Raw genomic sequence first — 21,424 nt, forward strand, 5'->3', positions numbered from 1 at the left:
CATTCTACGCTACCATAATTTCCTTCCACCAATGTCAGGTCTTGAGGAAACAGTCGGAACAAGTTATTCGAAACATTCTTCTCACCTGCAGTGCTTTCCACGCTCCACTTGGATGATCCCCAGTCTTTTAAAACCATGCCACCTGGGGTATGCAGTTGCTGTAGAGGTTCCAGGGTCCACCCCAAGGTCTCTTCCTAGCTAGCAATGCTTGGAAAACCTCCTTTGGGGGGTGTCTAGAAGGATTCCTGATGAAACACCTCAATTGTCTCCTTATAAGTTGAAAAACGCCAAACTTCTAAAATGGATTCTTTTTAAATTTGGCACTAACGTTCAGGTGGACTCCAGGACGTATTTTTTGGTGGACAAACGTTGAATATCTCGATCTCTGTGACCTCACATACCCCTATTTTTTGCCTTGTGAATGCAAGAACACAATCTAGTAAAGCCTTTTGACCTTTGCTACATTGGAACTTCTATGGAAGCATCCATTTTTAGTGGCAACAGAAGGTTTTAAAAGACAGGGGACCATCCAAGAGGAACCTCTTGGATATTCCCCTGTCTTTTAAAACCATGCCACATGGGGTATGTAGTTCCTCCAGAGGTTTCAGGATGCGCCCCAAGGTCTCTTTCTAGCTAGCAATGCTTGGAAAACCTCCTTTGCCTCCTTTCAACACTGACTCTTCTCCAAACTTCTCATCTTATCTCCAAAGATAAACCCAGATACTCTACTTGAGCTTATTTTAGCTACCTGTATCCGTGATCTCACCCCTTTTAGTCTTTACCAACAGTTCATGGCCATAGCTGAGGTTTAGAACATTGATCAATGTCAAATTGCACTTTATTTCGACTGCATAGACTCATGGATTCTTGTCAGTTATTGACCCTTTGAGCGATGTATTGGATGTTGAATAAGCCGTCATGTTTGTCTTGTTTCTCCTGTAGCCCAGCACGCTGCCTCAGGGCACCGTGAACATGAACCTCTGCACGGACGTCATCGACGCCGAGCCCAAGGCGGGCCAGAAGAACTCCCTGTGCATCATCACGCCGGACCAGGAGTACTTCATCAGAGGGGAGAATAAAGAAATCATCAATGGGTGAGTTGTCCTGTCCTGTCCGTTGATGGTTTGGGTCACAAACATCCGTTAACATCGGTTTGTTTCCAGGTGGAGCGAGCAGCTGGTGGTTTACCCCCGCACCAACAAACAAAACCAGAAGAAGAAACGTAAGGTGGAGCCCACGACCTCTCAGGTAAATCCTCCTACCTACCACCGTCGAAGGTCACTCCCCAAGCTTGTCCTGCTTTCGTTGTTCCATAGTTTTTGACAATTTCTGTGAATCCTGATCCAGGAGCCGGGTCCAGCCAAGGTCGCAGTGACGGGCTCCGGAATCCCCGAGGCGGAGAAGGTTCCAGACTCCAGCTCCATAATCTGGCAGGAGGAGCTGAACCAGAGGGAGGCCGAGGGCGCCGCAGTCTGGGCCTCTGCCGACGTAACTTTGGGGTCACCGCTGCCCTCCACAGGTAATGAGGGATAACGGCAGTTCCTACAACATTTTTACACCACCTGAGAAGATATTAAGCTCTTGAAACACCACCAATATGACAAAATAGGGTGATTTCTTTGTTACATAGGGTGATTTTCTTATAATTACTACTCAAAAAAGGCCTCAAATCATTGAATTGGTTATTAAAAAACCTAACGATTAATCGATTGCAGCCCTAAAGATGGGAAAACTATAGCATAGCGCAAGTATTTCCAATAACCACTAGGGGGAGCTGGTGTATCACAGTATACAGAATCTATAGTGTTTATAAAGAGCGTTAAAAATGAAACTGTTGCTGCTCTTGTGAAGGCGACCCTCGTTCGCCTGTTGGCCTTGGTTCAGACGGCGGCTCGGTCAACGGTGACGAGGTGGACCAGGGAAGCCTGACGCTCCACAGCTCGGCGGCGCCTCAGCAGCAGCACCAGCCACCGCCCGGCGACCTGCTCTCCCCGACGGGCTCCTGCTCCAGCCTGGGCGGAGTCCCGCGATGCCTCTCGCCGGCCGCCAGCGACCCCTTCCCCTCGGGCAGCTCCCTGCTCTCCAACGGCTCCCACATCAGCGGCTCGGTCAGCTCGTTGGACTCGGACGCCAGCGGCAGCACGGTGACCAGCAACGACAGTCACCCGACCTCGCAGCGCGGAGGCTACGCCTACAGCCACCACGACACGCCACGGTCCAGGCGGCTGGAGGCCGAGGCCAGGAAGGCGGAGAAGAGGAGCAGGTTCAGGAGCCCGGACAGGCAGGAGAGGGAGGCCGTCCTCAGCCCTGAGAGGAGGTCAGTGTCTGTCCTGTCATTCTGAAATAAAAAAGGGAAAACTAAACTTCAATCTTCAAGTGTAATTACTCTTAATTCCAAAATCTACTTATGTTCCAATTTCTACCTATAATTCCAAAATCTACTCATAGTCCCAAATTCTGCTTATAATTCCAAATTTTACTTTAAATTCCAAATTTTACTTAAAATTCCAAAATTCATTTATAATTCCAAAATCTACTTATAGTTCCAAATTTTACTTAAAATTCCAAAATTAATTTATAACTCCAAATTCTACTTATAATTCCAAATTCTACTGATAATTCAAGCATCTTTTTATAGTTCCAAAATCTACTTATAATTCCAAATTCTACTAAATGTTCCAAATTCTACTAAATGTTCCAAATTCTACTTATAATTCCAAAATCTACTTATAATTCCAAAATCTACTTATAATTCCAAATTCTACTAAATGTTCCAAATTCTACTTATAGTTCCAAAATCTCCTTATAATTCCAAATTCTACTTATAGTTCCAAAATCTACTTTAATTCCAAAATCCACTTTAATTCCAAAATCTACTTATAGTTCCAAAATCTACTTATAATTCCAAAATCTACTTTAATTCCAAAATTCACTTTAATTCCAAAATCTACTTATAATTCCAAATTCTACTTATAATTCCAAATTCTACTTATAATTCCAAAATCTACTTAGAATTCCAAAATCTATTTATAATTCTAAAATCTACTGATAATTCCAAAATCTACTTAGAATTCCAAAACTACTTATAGTTCAAAATTCTACTTATAATACCAAATTCTACTTATAATACCAAATTCTACTTATAATTCCAAATTCCACTTATAGTTCCAAAATCGACGAATGGGTAATTTGTAAAGCGCTTTGGATGTCTAGAAAAGAGCTCTAGAAATGTAATCAATAATAATAAAAAGTTCCAAATTCTACGTATAATTCCAAAATCTACTTATAATTCCAAAATCTACTTATAATTCCAAAATCTACTTATAGTTCCAAAAGATCACAGTGTGATCGTGTGTGTGTGTGTGTGCGCACATCAGAAGCTTTGTGCGTCACCAGACAGTGTGTGTGTGTACATGCCTTTAAAAGGATAAGGCTTCACCTCAAGTATTTCCAGACCACGGTGTCTGTGGCACAGAGGCAGATATTCCAGGAAAGCAGGTCCACTTAAACTACGGTTCATCAGGTTAAAGCACAGATTAGATTAGATTAAGATGCTCACTCGTCACGTCGAGGGACAGCGAGGCGTAAGGTACAAGTTACTGGAAATATAACAGAGTACAGATGCATGAATTTAGTACTTCATCATAGCACCGTTGTTTGTCCACGTCCATTAAAAAGACAATACAATGACAGGGTAATATCATATTTTCTCCTCTTCCTCTATGGTTTGTACAGTAGCGTGTGTGTGTGGGAGTGTTCTGTTAGAGTTGGCAGCGTTTTTCTCCGCAGATTGAGGAGCGTGGGCTGTTACTGTTTTCTCCACAGATAGATCTTCCAGAAGCACTTCTACCATTTCACACAGGCCCCTTTTGTTATTTTAAACGCACCTTTTGTCCAATAATATCATGTATTTTAGTCATAAAAAGGAAGATTTATCCTCTCCACGTGAGGGACGCCGGCCAACGCTCGCCTACGCTCAATCTAGAGCGTCCAATTAACCGTTGACGCCGTTAACGCGTTTAAAATGCCCTTCTTTTTCTCATATAATTCCAAAATCTATTTAAAGTTCAAAATTCTATTTATAATTCCAAATTTTACTTATAATTCCAAATTTTACTTATAATTCCAAAATCTACTTATAATTCCAACATCTACTTATAATTCCAACATCTACTTATAATTCCAAAATCTACTTATAATTCCAAATTCGACTTATAGTTCCAAAATGTACTTATTATTCCAAATTCTACTAATAATTCTAAAAATGTACTTATAATTCCAAATTCTATTTATAATTCCAAATTCTATTTATAATTCCAAAATCTACTTATTATTCCAAATTCTACAAATAATTCTAAAAATCTACTTAAAGTTCCAAATTCTACTTATAATTCCAAATTCTACTTATAATTCCAAATAGTACTTATAATTCCAAAATCTACTTATAATTCCAAAATCTACCTATAATTCCAAATTCTACTTATAGTTCCAAAATCTACTTATTATTCCAAATTGTATTTATATTCCGAAAATTCTGAAATCTACTTATAATCTTGAACATGGAGCTTATAAAAATCTACTTATAGTTCCAAAATCTACTTATAATTCCAAATTCTACAAATAATTCTAAAAATGTACTTATGATTCCAAAATCTACTTATAATTCCAAAATCTATTTATATTCCGAAAATTCTGAAATCTACTTATAATTCCGAACATGGCGTTGTGTGGCTTTTTCCGGTCAGTCGTCATGGAAACGTGTCATGCGTTAACATTAATACCGTAAACGTGCCTAAATGCTGCCATCTAGCGGTGTATCTTTTAGTTTTGCGTGTTATCATTCTATCTCGCTCAGCTGACACAAAAAAAGTGACTCTGCCAGTTGAACACGTTTGGATTCCTCAAGATCAGGAGCCGTATTCCTGGATTGCACGTGACTTAATGTATTGGATTAAAAAAAGGAACATGAGACATGGTCATTTATTTGTTATGTGTGTTGTTGTTGTTGTTGTTGTTGTTTGTTGCAGTCGCTCTGGCGTTATTGAGAAGATGGAGGCGCTGGAGCTGGAGAACCAGGAGAAAATGGAGGTGGAGGAGTCGGGGAGGAGCGGAGGCCGACAGGGCCGCAGCGAGCACAGACGCTTCCAAAGAGAGGTAACACTGTGTTACTATATTACCTACTAGTACCTTAAAGGGATACTTTTAGAGTAAAAGTACAAGTATGTTTGGTAGAAGTTGATGTAAAAACTTCTTAAATGTATGACATTAACGATCAAAAAGTAATTTTCTGATATGAAATAAACTTAAGTTTGGCATCAACGTTAACGCACGTTAGTGCATGTCATGTCATGTGTACGCGCCGCGGCGCCGGAGTCCACGCGCCGTTTACCAGTTAGCTCCGTTAGCTGCGTTAAGCGCCCTGTAGTGCCATGAGCGCGCCTACAGTGGAACTGTATTTAAAGTTGTTGGTTTTTTTGTTTTTAAAGTTTAGCGTTACTTTAGAGACTCCCTTTAAGGTACCTACTAGTACCTTAAAGGGATACTTTTAGAGTAAAAGTACAAGTATGTTTGGTAGAAGTTGATGTAAAAACGACTTAAATATATGACATTTACGATCAAAAAGTCATTTTCTGATATGAAATAAACTTAAGTTTGGCATCAACGTTAACGCACGTTAGCGCATGTCACGTCATGTGTACTCGTCGTTTACCAGCTAGCTCCGTTAAGCTCCTTGTAGCGCCATTAGCGCGCATACAGTGGAACTGTATTTAAAGTTGTTGTTTTTTTAGTTTTTAAAGTTAAGCGTTACTTTAGAGACTCATTTTAACAATTGGAGTTGCGTAAAAACATGACGTCGCGCACGTCTTTTTCCGGTCAGTCGTCATGGAAACGCGTCATGCGTTAGCGATCGTGCCCAGCACTATTTAGTAAGAAGCAGAAAGCGAAATTCGGAATTCAAAGTTTGACAACAAGTGTAATAAGATGATAGCCTTTCTTTACGGAGGAGGCCGTCTCATGCTACCAGGTTTCTACGGAAGCCCAAACGGACAAACCAGACAGATTTTAGACATAGCTTACTACGCAAACAAAGAAGAAAGATCTCCTTTCTGGCTCGCGAGGGCCACCGTAGTTCCCCGACATACTCCAATCTGCAATCTCACCATTAGATGTCACTAATTCGCACAGACTGGACCTTTTAAACCTTTTTAACTTTGTCTTTTTCATGATGCAGGAACAGAGGCGTGACGCCGGTCAGGGTCTGGACTTCCCTTCCACGCTGCCTCCGCTCAGGAGAGCCAAGTCCTTGGACCGGAGGACCACCGAGTCGGTCATGACGGTGAGTTTTCTGGTTTCCTTTTCGAGCTCACGATCGGGTTCTGCTCTTTTTTTCCCCCCCCTTAAATTTCCCCTTTGAGAAAAGTCGGCGTTACTTTCCCCTCAGTGTTTTCCCGAGACAAAGCCTCTCTGTTCCGCTAAAGCCGTAGGATCCAGGGTCATCGTCGGTGCCAGGGCTTCAGCTGAGCAGAGCGAGGTCGGCGGGTTGTTGTCGGCTCGATTCAGTTAGATAACCGAGTTAGTAGAATTAAACTTTTGAGAAAGGTCTCTGTGGACGGCAGCAGCAGCAGCAGCAGCGACATGCCTCTGGGTTTATGAGTCGGCCTCTGGAAGCAGCTTTTTTTTCCCAGGGTTTGAGCAACATGACAGTATTTTGTGATACAGTAAGTCAAATAAGCAACGTGTCTTAGTTTAATCCATCCCTCTGTTTCATCCCCTCATCCTCGACCTTTGACCTTTCCCATTTAGGGGATAATTCTAGGTTTTGTTTGAGGTGCTGACTCATGCCCTGAGAACCGGCCCTCGTGGTTCATTCTTCTTGTTGCGGTCCGAAAGTCGGAATTTCCGTGGATGCCACTGCTATTTCCCACAGTCTTAAGGCCACATTATACTTCTCCGACTGCGTATGCGTTATCCGTCTGCGTCACCACGGAGACGCCTCGAGCATTTATACTTCTGCGTCGTGGTGACGGACACTCGCTGCAATTTCCCGCCCGATCAGTAGGGGTCGCTGCGCAAGGTTGTTGTGCTTCTGGCTACAGTGAGCAATGGCGTCCGAGAAAGAAAGAGAGAGAAAGACTGTTGTTGTTGAAAAAGTGGCCGTTTCTCACTTTTCTGTGTCACGGAACGCAGTTTTAAGATAATTTGAGGCGAGAAATTGGCCATTTAGAGTCTAAACATGTGCTGTGTGTGTTAAGATATGACGTATTTATAGTTCGGCAGCGGCGTTATCGGCGGGGATCAGCTCCGCCTCTGTCAGGACGCCCGGAGCGCACTGAGAGCCGGCACAGAGCAGCTTAGCTCGGCCTGTCCTGAGGACCAATCGCAGCTCTTGCCGTCTCCGTAGTCCCTTGACGGAGTGACGGACACTTAAAAAATATTCCGTGCACCCGGAGACGACGCAGAGGCTCTTCGACAGGTTCTGCGTCGACGCAGAGGACTCTGCGTAGCTACGCAGAGCACTTCACGCAGGAGTATAAATTGGGCTTTACACGTGGTACTGTTTTAATAAAATACCACGTTAGAGCGTTATCATCGACTGTTATTGGTCAAATATATGTTTCACATCCACAATTTGTTCTCGACTTCTCTGGAAAACGTCAACCGGACGCAGATTTCAATCCCCCACACCGAAGTCCATAGAGAAAATTGACGATTTTACACCGCAGCTCACAGGAGGTTTTGATCCACGGCCGCCTTCATTGATACGTTTAAATGTGTTGTTTTGGTGGCGTAAGTGTTCGACGGCCTCAATTTGGATTTACCCAAGTGACACAAAGTTAGAAAATGAGGCTGCAGCAGAGCTGCCGCTGCTGCGTCTCTGTGAGCTAAAAACGCTGGTTTTCTCTATGAGGTTTGGTGTGGGGACAATGAGGCGTAAGAAAAGGCTGTCAAATATGGATTGTTCCATTACAATTGCATGTAGTTAAATTTGCATTTTCCTCCTAATGTGTCCCTAATTTGGCCGTCGTGTTGTAGGGCAAACCTCCGTGCTGCAGGGGGCAGCGGAGCTCCCTCCTCTCCAGGTTTAACTCCCATTATTTTGCTTCTCCATTTTGTGCCGATTGTGACACGTTGTGCGTTTACTGCTGCGCCCACTCTGTGCAAACACGCGTCTTTGTGTGTGTGTGTGTGTGTGTGTGTGTGTGTGTGTGTGTGTGTGTGTGTGTGTGTGTGTGTGTGTGTGTGTGTGTGTGTGTGTGTGTGTGTGTGTGTGTGTGTGTGTGTGTGTGTGTGTGTGTGTAGGTGTGTGTGTAGGTGTGTGTGTGTGTGTGTAGGTGTGTGTGTGTGTGTGTAGGTGTGTGTGAGCACAACTCGGCACTGCTTCCTCAGGTCACCGATCACGTGTGTGTGTGTGTTGGTGTGGAATCACAGCAGACGACTGAACACTTTGCTGCTGCTTCATGTGAGAAGTTCTTTTGAAATTTGGAGGTCGGGTCGGCGAAAAATGCTAACCTGTGCGTTGTGTTGTTCAAGGGAGGCAAAATTCAGTTCCACCGAATTTCCCAAAACTTGGTGGGAAGATATTGTAGACCAAGACGAACAAAAAAGTCAACCATAACCATGGCCTCGACTCAACAGGAAGTCGTCCATTTTGAGTTTTGGCGTCCATGTTGGCGATTTTGCACTCTATGTAATCGAGAGAACTCGCCTAAGCGCGTTTATTGTACCGACATAAAAAAAAGCCAGTTTGTACTCGACACATCGAAGGTGAACAGTTATCAAAAGGTCAACCCTCTGCGTTTTGGCCAATTTCGACCATACGCCACAAAACAGGAAGTGCCCTATGACTTTGGCATACATCGAGTTTCACCGAATTTCCCGAAACTTGGTGGGAAGATGCTATAGACCAAGACGAACAAAAAACTCCACCGTAACCATAGCCTCGATTCAACAGGGAGTCGGCCATTTTGAATTTTGGTGGACATTTTGTCGATTTTGCACCCTTCGTAAATGAGGGAACTCGCCTGAGCGCGTTTGTCATATCGACATAAATTTTTTTTGCCAATTTATACTTGACTCATCCAAGCTGAAAAGTTATCAAAAGGTTTTGTGGATTTAAAACGGCGTGGCCACGGCAACCCTTGGTGTTTTGTCGAATTTCGACCACGAAACAGGAAGTGCCCTATGACTTTGGCAAACATCGTGTTTCACCGAATTTCCTGAAACTTGGTGGGAAGATGTTATAGACCAAGACGTGCAAAAAAGTCGACCGTAACCATGGCCTCAAATCAACTTTGAGGCAGTCATGGTCAGACAAAAGTGGTGAGTGTGTCGGGCTGAGTGTGTCGGACATTTTTGACGTGAGAGAAAGTGGCTAAAATTGAGTCAAACTCGGACCATATGTTCTAGACAAGTTCACGATTAAAAAGTTATCAGAGGATTTTCTCTACGTCAAAAAGCCGTGGCCTCAGCGTTCCAACAAAAAGCAGGAAAACGACGTAAAAAATGTCACTTTTTGAAACGCTTTAACGTAAGCAGAACGACATGAAACGCAGTTTTTGTTTTGATCGTATGTTTTAAGGTAAGTGCAGGTCGTCCACAGCAGCACATGGTTTGTGTTAGACTCTTCCTGCTGAGGTCAGTTTGCATGTGGAACAATTAGACTCTTACACTGCACTTAAAAACAGATGTGTTCTCAATATCTTGTCTCTCTTTTTTCTTGTTTGTTGTTGTTTGTTTTCCAGCCGGATTTACTGAACTTTAAGAAAGGTTGGATGGTGAAGCTGGACGAACAAGGCCAGGTACTGTGATTAAAAACGCTTTATCGTATGATTTCTATCAATGAAATGCAATTCATGACACGTTTTCTTTACAGAAAATATAGATTTCATGCTAAAAATATGTCAACAAGAGGTCAATTTACAGCAACATATGACACACATTGATGCATTTAATGTCCTTTTGTGATAGATAATGGGGTTTTGAAACTCCTGAAGTACCATTGGCACATAAAATAAACCACAAATTTAACGTTAATTAGCGCTGGCGTCCAGATTTACAGCTTCCTAAAGGGAAAATTTAAAAGAAACATTTCGTGTCTTTGTCGCTCAAGTGGAAGAAATACTGGTTCGTGTTGACGGATCACAGCCTGAGATACTACAAGGACTCCATTGCAGAGGAGGTGAGTTCATTTAACGTCATCGTAGATCAAACTTTAAAGCAGTGAGGCAGAGTTTCATGTTTTTGTTGTTTTCACCTCAGGCCTCTGACCTAGACGGAGAGATCGACCTCTCTACGTGTTACAGCGTCACCGAGTACCCGGCTCAACGCAACTACGGCTTCCAAATTCACGTAAGAAACTTCCATCTTTTGGAATAAAATATGTATTACATGTCAACCAGTGTTGTTTTTGACAACCATCTTAGATTTAGTCTTAGTCTTAGTCTTTTGGACAAAAATGCTTATTAGTTTTAGTCACATTTTAGTCACTTCTATATGTGATAGTTTTAGTCCAGTTTTAGACGAAAAAAGAAGTATAGTCTTTTAACAAATTTAGGTCAATAAGTATATATAATACTATATAATATTATATAATAAGTTGTTGTTGGGCAGTGTCGCACATAAGTTGTGAAAATAGCAGCACACCTATAAGTTCAACACACTGCAACACACTGTGAGCTTGCAGATTGGCTATTATAACACACAAAGAGATGACCACATCGTCACTGAATGCTAACATGGCTTAACATGCTGCTAAAGAAACACACACATAATGAATTGACGTTAGCGGAAGAAAAGCTAACTTTAGCCACTACTACTAACTACTGTGTCCAGTTATTGTCATGTCCTGCTTTCTTTCTGCCGCTAAATAATCCATCTGTTTGTTGTTTGCTAACACGTTTGCATAAAGATCGCTAGCTTAAAATGCTAACAAGTCCACTTACATAAGTGTCGGGTAAGAAGAAGTACAGTCGCAGTTCAGTCCCTGTGTGTGTGGTGGTTCCATGCGTCCCCCTCCTCCACACTTAAGTAATCAATTAAATGCATCCTCCCCCTCTCGTCACCGTCTCGTTATCGTCATGAAAAAAAGTGGCAAACAACACTGATGTCAACTAAAAATGGTTGTATTAAATTGTTTAGACGCAGGAGGGCGTGCACACTCTGTCCGCCATGACGGCAGGAATACGCAGGAACTGGATCCAGGCGGTCATGAAGAACGTCAGACCCTCCACCGCTCCTGACGTGGCCAGGTCAGTGCGCCATTTTTGGAAACGAAGTATCGTAGTATACAACATAGCATTTAGACCAATCGCTAGCTAAATTGATCATGTAAACTTTAAGTATTTTAAATGTAGGTGTTACATTTTGCAAAAATGTTTTTGTGAAATATTCTGTATTTTCAGCCTATGGAAATATTTATTTTTAGCCAAATTTGCATTAAAAGTGCACATAAAATAGCAATATTCGACTTTTTGCAGATGACGTTGACATTTTCCCAATTGCAGAGGTCATTTAGCCTATTTTGTCCTGAAGTAAACATCAAAAAAGAGACATTTGCCAATATCTGATAATACATTATACAGCCAATATCGGCCTATAAAGATTTCTTGAATGCATCTCATAGCTCAGGGGTGTCAAAGTCAAATGACCTGGTGGCCAATGAACGTCTAGTATGGGCAATAGGGGGCGGGCCTAGAGAACAAACTTTTCGATGTGTCTAGCTCATTTATGAAGGGTGCAAATCGGCAAAATTCAAAAAGGCCGACTTCCTGTTGAGTTGAGGCCATGGTCTTCCCGTCAAGTTTCGGGGAAACTCGATCTATGCCAAAATTATAGGGCAATTCCTGTATCGTGGCAATTGGTCGTAATTCGCAAAGGGTTGCTATATTCACACCGTTTTGATTCCGCAAAACCTTTTTCGACAACAATGCTAACATTGCTCCTACATAGATTTGTAGGAAGGTACATAGATTCCAAAATGGACGCCAAAATTAAAAAAAAGGAGACTTCCTGTTGAGTATATGATATTCTGTCACCTCGCTGGCAGCTGTGCCTTAGCTAAGCACTGTGTTTAAGAGATGGTGAAGTTATGGGCCATATTTTCATTATAGCATAATATTAAATGGGGAGTCGCATGTAATTGATTGGGGGGCCGCATATGGCCCGTGGGCCGGCAGTTTGTGTCGTATCTGCTCATATAGTCATTGACACAGGAGGTTTTTTTTTTCCAGTATGAATGGTAATTTTATGTTAAGAAAAGGCCCTTTTTGAAAAAATTTAAGCTGAAAACATGAAGTTTTTAAGGAATAAAAATGGAAATGGAACGATTTCTTGAATGCATCTCGTAGCTGCTCATACACTCATTGACACTTTGTGTTTTCTCTCTCCAGCTCCACCGAGGATCACGGCTCCTTCTCTCCTCTGGAAGGTCTGGTCAGACCCGACGTCACCCAGGACTCTCCTTCCTCAGAGGCCTCGTCCGCGGAGAGGGAGTCCGCTCCGGGTGTTACAAAGAGCCGCGCTCGCGAGCGCAGGCGGGAGGGCCGCTCCAAGACCTTCGACTGGGCGGAGTTCAGGCCCATCGCGCAGGCTCTGGCCCAGCAGAGGGCGCAGGAGGCCGAGAGCCTCCACGCCGACCTGGGAGAGCTGGAGAGGAACCGGAGGCGGGAGGAGAGGCGGAAGAGGTACGAGTCGGCGTCGGGGGAGAACGCGTCCGTCAAAGAAGCGGGGAGTGGCGGCGGAGAGGGATCGCGCCGCGTGGACTCGCTGGGCCCCGCCTCCTTCGAGAAGCACCAGCATCAGGTGGAGGAGATGATCGAAGAGCACTGGCGGCAGGTGGAGAAGACGCCGGCGCGGGACGAGAGACGAGTGCCGCTGCCCCCCACGGGACAAACGAGGGAGACGGCGGAGCTGGAGCAGCTGCTGGACAATTACAAACAAGGGGTAGGATTGACTGAACTGGACTCTAGAGCTGCAATTTAGGATCATTTTCTTGATTTATCATGAACTTGTATGGTCCACAGAATGTCAGCAAATCTTCTTCAGTGTCTCCGTTTTGTCCACAAACCAAGATTAATTTGGTCAAACTAAGGATTTCAAACACCACAATAAAATATAAAATAAGTAGTGCTAACCGACGTTAACGGCGTCGACGTTAACAGCGTCGACATTTTTCGTCAGATTTTGTACCAAAATGTTTTTTCAGAAAAATTGTCAAATTTTGGACGACATAGTATAGTACGACGTTTTTGTCACATTTTGGACGACATAGAATAGTATTTCATTTTTGTCAAATTTTGGACCAAAATGTTAAAAAAAGGTCAAATTTTTGATGACATAGTATAGTATGATGTTTTTGTCACATGTTGGACCAAAATTTTTCTTGCAAAAAAATTGTCAAATTTTGGACAAAATAGTACAGTACGACTTTTTTGTCACATTTCGATGACATAGTATAGTATGATGTCTTTGTCAAATTTTGGGCCAAAATTTTTTTTGAAAAAAAATTGGCAAATTTTGGAAGACATAGTATATAGTATGATGTTTTTGTCAAATTTTGGACCAAACTTTTTTTTTTCAAAAAAATTGGCAAATTTTGGACGACATAGTATAGTGCAACGTTTTTGTCAAATTGTGGACCAAAACTTTTTTTTTGGACGCCATAGTATAGTTTTTGTCGAATTTATCGTAGACTTCATATGGTGTCGATTTTATTTAGCAAGCCCTTTTGCTAATTGCACAAAATCAGCGTCTGTGTCTCAATCCGTCTGTTGTTTTGTTTTTGACCCAATCCTCCGCCCGTGCAGATGGAGGACCTGAAGGCTCAGCTGCAGAGCTGTCACCAGCAGCTCCTCGACTCCAACAAGCACAAGCAGGAGCTGGAGCTGCAGCTGAGGACGGCGCTGGACCGAGAGCAGGACATCCGCACGGGTTACATCTCACCGGTGAGTTTTCCGCATTTCCCGGGCGCATCCTAAGACTATATATATATATATGTGTTCTATAAAGTGAGCAGTGTTCCCCCCCTCCTTCATTTTGTAACACTCTTTCTTTGCATGTCGTATTTTTATCGTAAGGAAACATCCGACTGTGAAACAAAACAGAAGTGACGACAGATAATGTTCCTTTGCATGAGTTCATTGCATGTGGATAAAAAAACAACAACAACAACATTGAGATCTTATTACTAAACTGGCTTCTACCAGTTAATCTCCTCTCTCTCTGTGTAGTATGTCGCAGTTACTTCAATGCAATTTGCATTTATTATGGACCGAAGAAGTTCAGTTTGAGGTTGCTGATGTGATTTTCAGAGGATTGTGTCGCTCTAAATGAAAGAGAGGAATTAAATGACTGAATGTTTAATCTGGATATTAAAAGAGAAATTTTAATAGAATAAGTGTAGTGTTTCAGTATAATTGGTCATTTTATATTGAGAAAAGGTGAAAACAAAGTTTTTAAGAAATGAAATGGAAAAAATTATGGAAACTTTGAGTATTTTAAATTTAGGTGTTACATTTAGCTCAATTTTTTTTTCTATTTCATTGTGAAATATTCTGTATTTGCAGCCTTTGAAATATTAATTTATTTTTTATTTTTTTAAATATTTACTTTTTGCCAATATTCAATATGCGTATATATGATTTATTATGATGTTTTCCCAACTGCACAGGTCATTTACTTTCTTCTGTCCTGAAATAAACATCAAAAAATAGACAACAATTTCTTGAATGCATCTCGTAGCTGCTCCTTGAAACTCAACATGCTATAGGTTCCACAGAATTGTTTAAATTTACCAGGGTCGTCTTTTCATGTTTGACTTAATATAATAGCATCTTTTCCTATACCCTGTGTATAGATATTTACGTTCTCTTTCAAGTTTCATTTAGAGCGACGTTACCCCTCATTAGTTGCTGCATATTAGCGTTAGCTTTTCCCGAACTGTTTGGCTCCGTATGTATGATGAATAACCTCTCCGCTTGTTTTCTAATTATCTGCATGGACATCAGATTCTCATCTTCTAATAACTCCTGTGAAGAACCATCCATTTGTTATGTGTCTGACAAGAAATATCGTGCGTAGCCGCTAAATGGCGTAGCGGTGTGATGTCGGAGGTGTTTCTGTGTGTGTGTGTGTGTGTTTGTTTTTGCCAGACTATGAGTTTAAAAATAGGCATTCCTGAGATTATCAGGTTAGAAGCGTGTGCATTTTTTTTTGTCTGTGTTGCTTCTTGTTTTAGAAAATACCATTTCAGTGACTTGGCAACGAGCAAAATCAGAAAGTGTCCAGCATAAGTTGGACGATACACAACTACATAACTTGAACTCGGACCAGAAAACAGAAACCGTGTGTGTGTAGGACCTGGTTTGCTTTCCATCCCTGAGAAAAAAACCAAACCCATCTCGCTGAAACTAATATTGCATTACTCACCACATGAAGTAACTTTTAACCATTTAATGTGCATGCTCTGATGTGATTAACTAACCCAGCCATTAAATCGCTTTCCTTTTTACCTTTGATTTACAACATTAAAACCAAGGGAATTCTGTTTTGAATCACTGTTCATTTACATAATTTTGTCATGTGGGAATGGTAATTGTAATTTCACTGTTTGATATAATGATTCTTAGATAACACTAAACACAAAAAAGAATGATTAGCAAGCTTTTTGTCTCCCCTGCTGTGTGTTAACCAAATGTCTGGTCCCCTTTTCCAAGCTGGATCCTGCTTTGGGTCTGGAGGCTGATGTGACGCCCCAGACGAAGAGGCCTGAACTGGTTAGTTCTCAAGCACAGAGTTTAACAAAGAAGTACCAGGAGACTAAAGAGCTCCTGAAACTGCAAGAGCTGAAAAAGCGCAATATGCAGGCGCAGCTTGGCCTCTCGCTTTCTCACCCACCCGCAAAGGAGCCTTACTTTCCCGAACCCCAAAACCTGCCCGTTCTGGAGGGCCCTCCTCCTGAACCTGTCCAAAAAACTGTGAGCGTATTGCTCGTGGACAGCTCCGAGGCAATTCAAGAGCTCGAAGATTTGATAACGGGCAAATGCCTCACTCTCACGGAGCTGGGGAAAGTGCTGAGGTCCCGTAGTCTTAACCAAGAGCCGACAGAGAAGCGGCAACTCCAGAAGCTCTTGGAGACCTGGAAGTACCAGCAGGAGGTAGAAAATGAACTGATCAAAAAGAGTTTAGCCAAGGCGGGCGAAAGCGTCCGAGAGTATGAAGCTCGTCTTCTCACCATGGAGGGTCTGGTGGGGAAAGTCCAGAAGCCAAGCCCCTGTGGCCCACTGTCAAAAATTAAAAACCACTCGGAGACGAATGAAACGTCAGTCGCGATGCTCTCTCAGAGGGTCGAGCTTTTAGCGAACGAAAATGGGGCTCTGAAACAACGATGTCAGGAAATAGTGAACCAGCTGACTGAGGCGGACAGGGAGATAGACAGGCTGAAGGCCGAGCTGATCAGTCAGTCAGGGGGCAAACAGCACCATCTGGTGGTGGAAGAGTTGAAGAGAGTGAAGGCCGAACTTGCCGAAAACCAAGCTACTGCAATAGACAGGGAGTATTACGAGAGGGAGCTGAACGAGAAGTCCATGAGGCTCCACGAAGCTCTGGTCACGCTGGAGGAGCTCGGTAAGTCCCTGAAAGACACCGAGAAGAAGCTGCAGTTGAAAGAGGCCACGCTGAAAGGCCTGGGCTTCCCGACAGATTACGAGGACGAGGAATCGCACCCCGAGAAAGAGCAACTCCAAGAGCTGCTGGAGGCCTCGCATAGACAGATATCTGAAATGGAGGCGAACCTTCAGGCGATAGAGCAGCACTGCCTGGAAGTGGAAGCTAGGAACAGTGAACTAATCGCGCTAAACCAGGAATCTCAGAAAGTCAGTACAGAGAAGCTAGCCGAGGCAGAAAACGAAATAAGGATGCTACAAGAGAAGTTAGAAATGGAGAAAGGGGGCGATGAAATGACAGCAATGGAATGCGTTGAATCAGGAGCAGAGCGAGTTGACGATAAAGGACCAACAGAGCAAGTAGTAGAACAGGTCGAGATGAAGACGGAGGCGATCAATCAGGTCGTAGAGATGTTAACAAAGGTAGACGTTGACGTAGAGAGATTGCTTGGAGATTTAAAAAGCACTTTATTCGGTTCTTCGAAAGACGAGCCGCTCTGCGTGAGTCAGAGCGACGTGAGGTCGGTAGTCGAGGCAGAGTTCTGGAGTATGCTGTTGATGACCTCCGAAATGAACCCAGGGGAACTTAGCAGTGCCAGGAGTGTGGCAGAGAAGATGATTGCACAGAAGCGCTTGATGATCTCCATCTTTGGGGGTTGTCGACAAGCAGAAGTTTACAGCGAGGCAGCGAAGGAGCTCGATTTTGCATCCATGTACAGTTGGCTTGATGATAAAGCTAGCGCTCTGATTCTGAAAGAGTTGAGAGAGACATTAGAGGCGAAGTCGGATGGTTTGAAGCAAATTGCATCCAGGGTAATGCGGGACAAAGATGGCGACATCCTCTCTATGGCTCTAGCAAGCTTTGAATTCAGTCATGAGCGGAAACGGACCTCTGAATATCTGCATGAAGCTCTCAAAGAAGCGTTCACGTCTTACGTGATGATTAGATCTAAGGTCCAGCGCGAGAAAGAGCTCAAGCAAAAGCAGGCAGAAGTTCAGATTGGTAGCTTTGATTGTCCAAATTGTCCTAAATTAGGAGAAGTTGTCGGCGATCTCCAGTCTAAACTCGCAGATCTTCAGAGTCAACTGTCGGAGGCGTCTTTGAAAATCGCTCCAGAGCCTCAGACTTTGATCCAGATCGAAGGGGAGCCCATTGACTCATTGGACAAAACCATTGAGCTGCATGACATGATAGCAAAGCACAGGAAGGAGCTTAGAGAGGTCAAAGACCAGTACGAGCAGGACGTTGAGAAGATGAGGCAGGAAGTAGCCAAGGCCGGTGAAACTCTGCGTGTCCACTCTGAGGAAAACGTGAAGGAGATCGACTCGTTGACCGGCTGCATGGAGAACCTCAAGAAGAAGCACGAGTTGGAGAGGACGAGCCTCGTGGAGAGGTTTGACCAGGAAATGGAAGAGCTGAGAACCATGATGATGAGTCCGGTTAGAGACCCCGGCGCGACGACCTCGACCGAGGACGAGGACATGGCGCCGCCGCCGCCGCGGCACGCCACATCGACTCTGAAGCAGCGCATTCAAGAGCTGATGACCCAAGTCTCGGTCATGACCGAAGAGATGCGGCGGCGGGAAGAGCGGGATGACGCCGCAACTCACCGACTGAAATACGAGAAAGACCTGGAAAAGCTGAAGGTGGAAGCGCTCCTTGTCCTTGCCGTTCTCCATCTGTGATGCCTTGTGTCCCCTTGTGGCATTCCCAGATCCCTCTTCCTTCCGCAACCCCATACTCCCCTTCCTAACCTTCCTAACCTTCTCGCTCTCACTTCTGTGAAAAAAAAAAAAAAAACTTTCCTTCTGTGTTGCATGAAAACAAACCCAGTTTTAGGTTGATGTGATCTTTGGCGCCGTAGTAGTCGTGCACAGAGGAACCCATTTCGTTGAAGCTTTGCCACCATAACTCGACATAACACAAACAATTAATCGGAAGCTAATGGATAATTCCAGGCTAATGCACTAGCCTCCACTGCTCTGAAATGAGTTCCTCTGTTGGTAGTTCAATGTGCTTATTATCCTAACCCTTTGACTTAGCTACGCCTCGTATGAGTGTTAAGGGCAAAGAGTCGACCCTTGATGAGCATTGATTTTTAAATTGAAGACTTAAAAACTAAATTTCATTTGGTCTAAACTCTTTTCCTTTGACCGTCTCTACTAACAATATCGATTTAATCCCCACTTTCTCTGAACGACATTTGATCACACACCATACATTTCCACGATTTCAACTCAAGGTCTATGTTTTAGTTTCTCTAGCGCTTTCCTACGACATCTCGAGTTGTTTCGAGTTAAAATAAGTCCTCAACATTTGAGACGATAACGTATTTTGTTGATCCAAGCAGTCGAATGTGGTTGAAAGCTTTGTAAGACGCTAGAGAGTAGACCTTGACTCGGTCAGTGAACCTTCATATTTCATCATAAATGGTCAGTTCACCAAATTACTGAAATGATATGCTATTTCAGTTACCCACAATAAGTCTTTGGTTTTAGTTGCACTGGTTCCCCCCCCCCCCCTGAAATTTAATGGGGATTTAAGGAATTTTGTTTGTGTTGTCAAAGCACAAGGAGAATACCATTTCACAGAAACGCCACAGAAATTCAATTTTCCAAAGCCCAAGTAGCATTTATTTACCATCATTCAAGTGGTGATGTGGCAAAGAGTAGACGGATTAAAACCTCAACCAGTGGTGAAATGAAATGTTTGTACCAAAGAGTTCCCGTAGCTAGTTATCTCAAAAGGTCTGAAAATCGGTATGCCAGGAAATATTCCTTGGTTTTTGAGAGGACTGACCATTTAAAATGTAGTCCCCATTCATTTATTTTGTTAGCAACTCGTTAGCAAGTATTCATACATGGTGTGCTTTTGATCTTTTCCTTGGACTGGCAGTTTTTAATAGGATAAAAGATGTTCCTAGCCCTGGTTTGGAAGATTTGATCCCCCCAAAATGTGACTTTCCTTCTAGTTAAATAATACTATTTCAGATTAGTACAACTACTGAATTGTCAACTATTTTGTTTTGAGTGTTTTTAATGACTTAAATGTGAGTATTAGCTGATCGGGAAACACTGATCTGCATTTTGTGGACCAAAGAAGTATTCGATTAATTGATGATGAAAATAATAGTTAGTTGCAGCCCTAAATCGGATTGAATTCTGGATTAAATTAAAGTCTAAATGGAAAAAATAGTGGTTTGGAGGCAAATTGTCACTTTCCAGTTTGGTGGTGGTTCTTTTTTTGTGTGTTTTAGAGAGTTGTGATGTGTTGAGATCGTCGTACTCGGCCATGATCTATGCTGCTCTACTCGGCTATATAAAGCTGCTGTGATGTCAGAGCAGGAAGTTTACATTTGCTCTGTAGTGGGGGAAAAACTTCTCACCGTCTCATAGTCGTTTCCTGGGTCTGAACGTTCTCTCGGGGGGGGTTGGGGTTTATCCCTGTGAAAACATGCTGGGCCTCCATTTCCTCTGTTTGGCTGAGAGAGGACAGAGAGAGGGAGGGCGACTCGGTCAGATTAGAGGCAGAGAATAGAGGACGGAAACAGGGCTCAGGTTTTTTTTGTTTTTGGTCTGGCTTCTGGAAAAGGCCGTTGTTTGAATGTCTACGTGTGGAGTTTTGCACCGCCGTAGTTGACGTAGCGGTGTTGTGGCCCTTCTGAAAGTTGAATTGACGATTTTTCTGCTACTTCCCCGTCACCCAAAGACGTTAAATCGTAGAACTACGTGGTACGTGTTAGGGATGAGCCGATACAATACCCGGTGTTGGTCCATTTCTGGTCAAAATCACTGGATTCGACATTGGCACGGCAGATAAAGTGGTAGAAGATGAGGTAGAACCATATATTTGTAATTACGGTAGAATCTCAGGACTTTGGCGGAACGACCGCCCAGGCCGCCTGATTGTCGAGTTGCCCATTTGCGGGTTAAAGTTGCTTTTTGGGAGACGAATAGATTTCTTACACAATTAGAGAATGATATGTTTTATGATTGCTTTAAATGGCTGTAGGTGTTGTTCACAGCTTCAAAGCTCAAAACGTGTAAAAATAGCTTTATCGCACTCATTTTGGTATCGGTAGATACTTCGTATCAGACTGGGAAAGAAACGGAATATTAAGCAATTTGAAGTATGTGCATCTCCCCCAAGTATCGCCATAGAACATACACTCTGCTGCCATCTGCTGGCCTGATGCAGTAACTCCACCTCATATAGGAACAGTAAGTTCTTAAGTATTTCGATACTGGGAGAAGGAAACAAAACCATGAAAATAAGACGTTACTTTAGTGAATCATTGCTAGTTCGGTATGCTCACTTTGCGAAACAAATCCTGAATCTCAGCTTGACCAGTTGGACCTTCCGTGTTTATTTGGTTTTGCCGGAAACGCGACAGCACACAACATGTAACACCCACACAACACACTCTGCCATCTGCTGGACCGGTGGTGTAACTTCTTAACACCTCGCCGCAAAGATTGCTCAATTAATCATCAACTATTTTTGATAAATTCAGGTTTTAGAGTTTATTTTTTAATATTTAATACAAGATTTCTTGATTTTTTTCATTTTCTTAAATTTGCTCCATTTCACAAAGAATTCTAACTGTGAACGAGTATCTCAGCTGATCAGGAGTGCACTATTTTAATTCGGTTAAGACTTTGAGGGAAAGGCAGATTAGGATTTGAATCTGAGAGAAAGAACAGATGAATAAATCAGCCAGTGTCGAGTGTGCTTGTTGTCCTGTTGAAAGGAAACGTCAGTT

General features: G+C 42.9%; 1 protein-coding gene across 3 annotated transcripts in view; it reads left to right on the forward strand.

Moving 5' to 3' along the window:
* Positions 1–21,424, forward strand: part of LOC310939195 (myosin phosphatase Rho interacting protein) — a 51,402-nt gene that overhangs the window by 20,811 nt on the left and 9,167 nt on the right. For 2 of the 3 annotated variants that reach the window (XR_014593043.1, XM_083903875.1), the window contains exons 4-16: positions 943–1,094; positions 1,164–1,248; positions 1,348–1,519; positions 1,852–2,317; positions 5,028–5,154; positions 6,233–6,337; positions 9,744–9,800; positions 10,112–10,180; positions 10,261–10,350; positions 11,140–11,249; positions 12,390–12,942; positions 13,806–13,943; positions 15,714–18,308. Coding sequence is in view for 2 of the 3 variants with exons in the window: in XM_083903875.1 (XP_083760001.1) it covers positions 943–1,094; positions 1,164–1,248; positions 1,348–1,519; positions 1,852–2,317; positions 5,028–5,154; positions 6,233–6,337; positions 9,744–9,800; positions 10,112–10,180; positions 10,261–10,350; positions 11,140–11,249; positions 12,390–12,942; positions 13,806–13,943; positions 15,714–18,308 (4,719 nt within the window). In the remaining variant the exon portion in view is untranslated. The remainder of the gene's footprint in view (positions 1–942; positions 1,095–1,163; positions 1,249–1,347; positions 1,520–1,851; positions 2,318–5,027; positions 5,155–6,232; positions 6,338–9,743; positions 9,801–10,111; positions 10,181–10,260; positions 10,351–11,139; positions 11,250–12,389; positions 12,943–13,805; positions 13,944–15,713; positions 18,309–21,424) is intronic. The other variant, XM_083903876.1, reaches the window with a different exon arrangement.

This window comes from Microchirus variegatus (genome assembly GCF_963457635.1).
Source record: "Microchirus variegatus genome assembly, chromosome: 17".
Classification (NCBI taxonomy): domain Eukaryota; kingdom Metazoa; phylum Chordata; class Actinopteri; order Pleuronectiformes; family Soleidae; genus Microchirus; species Microchirus variegatus.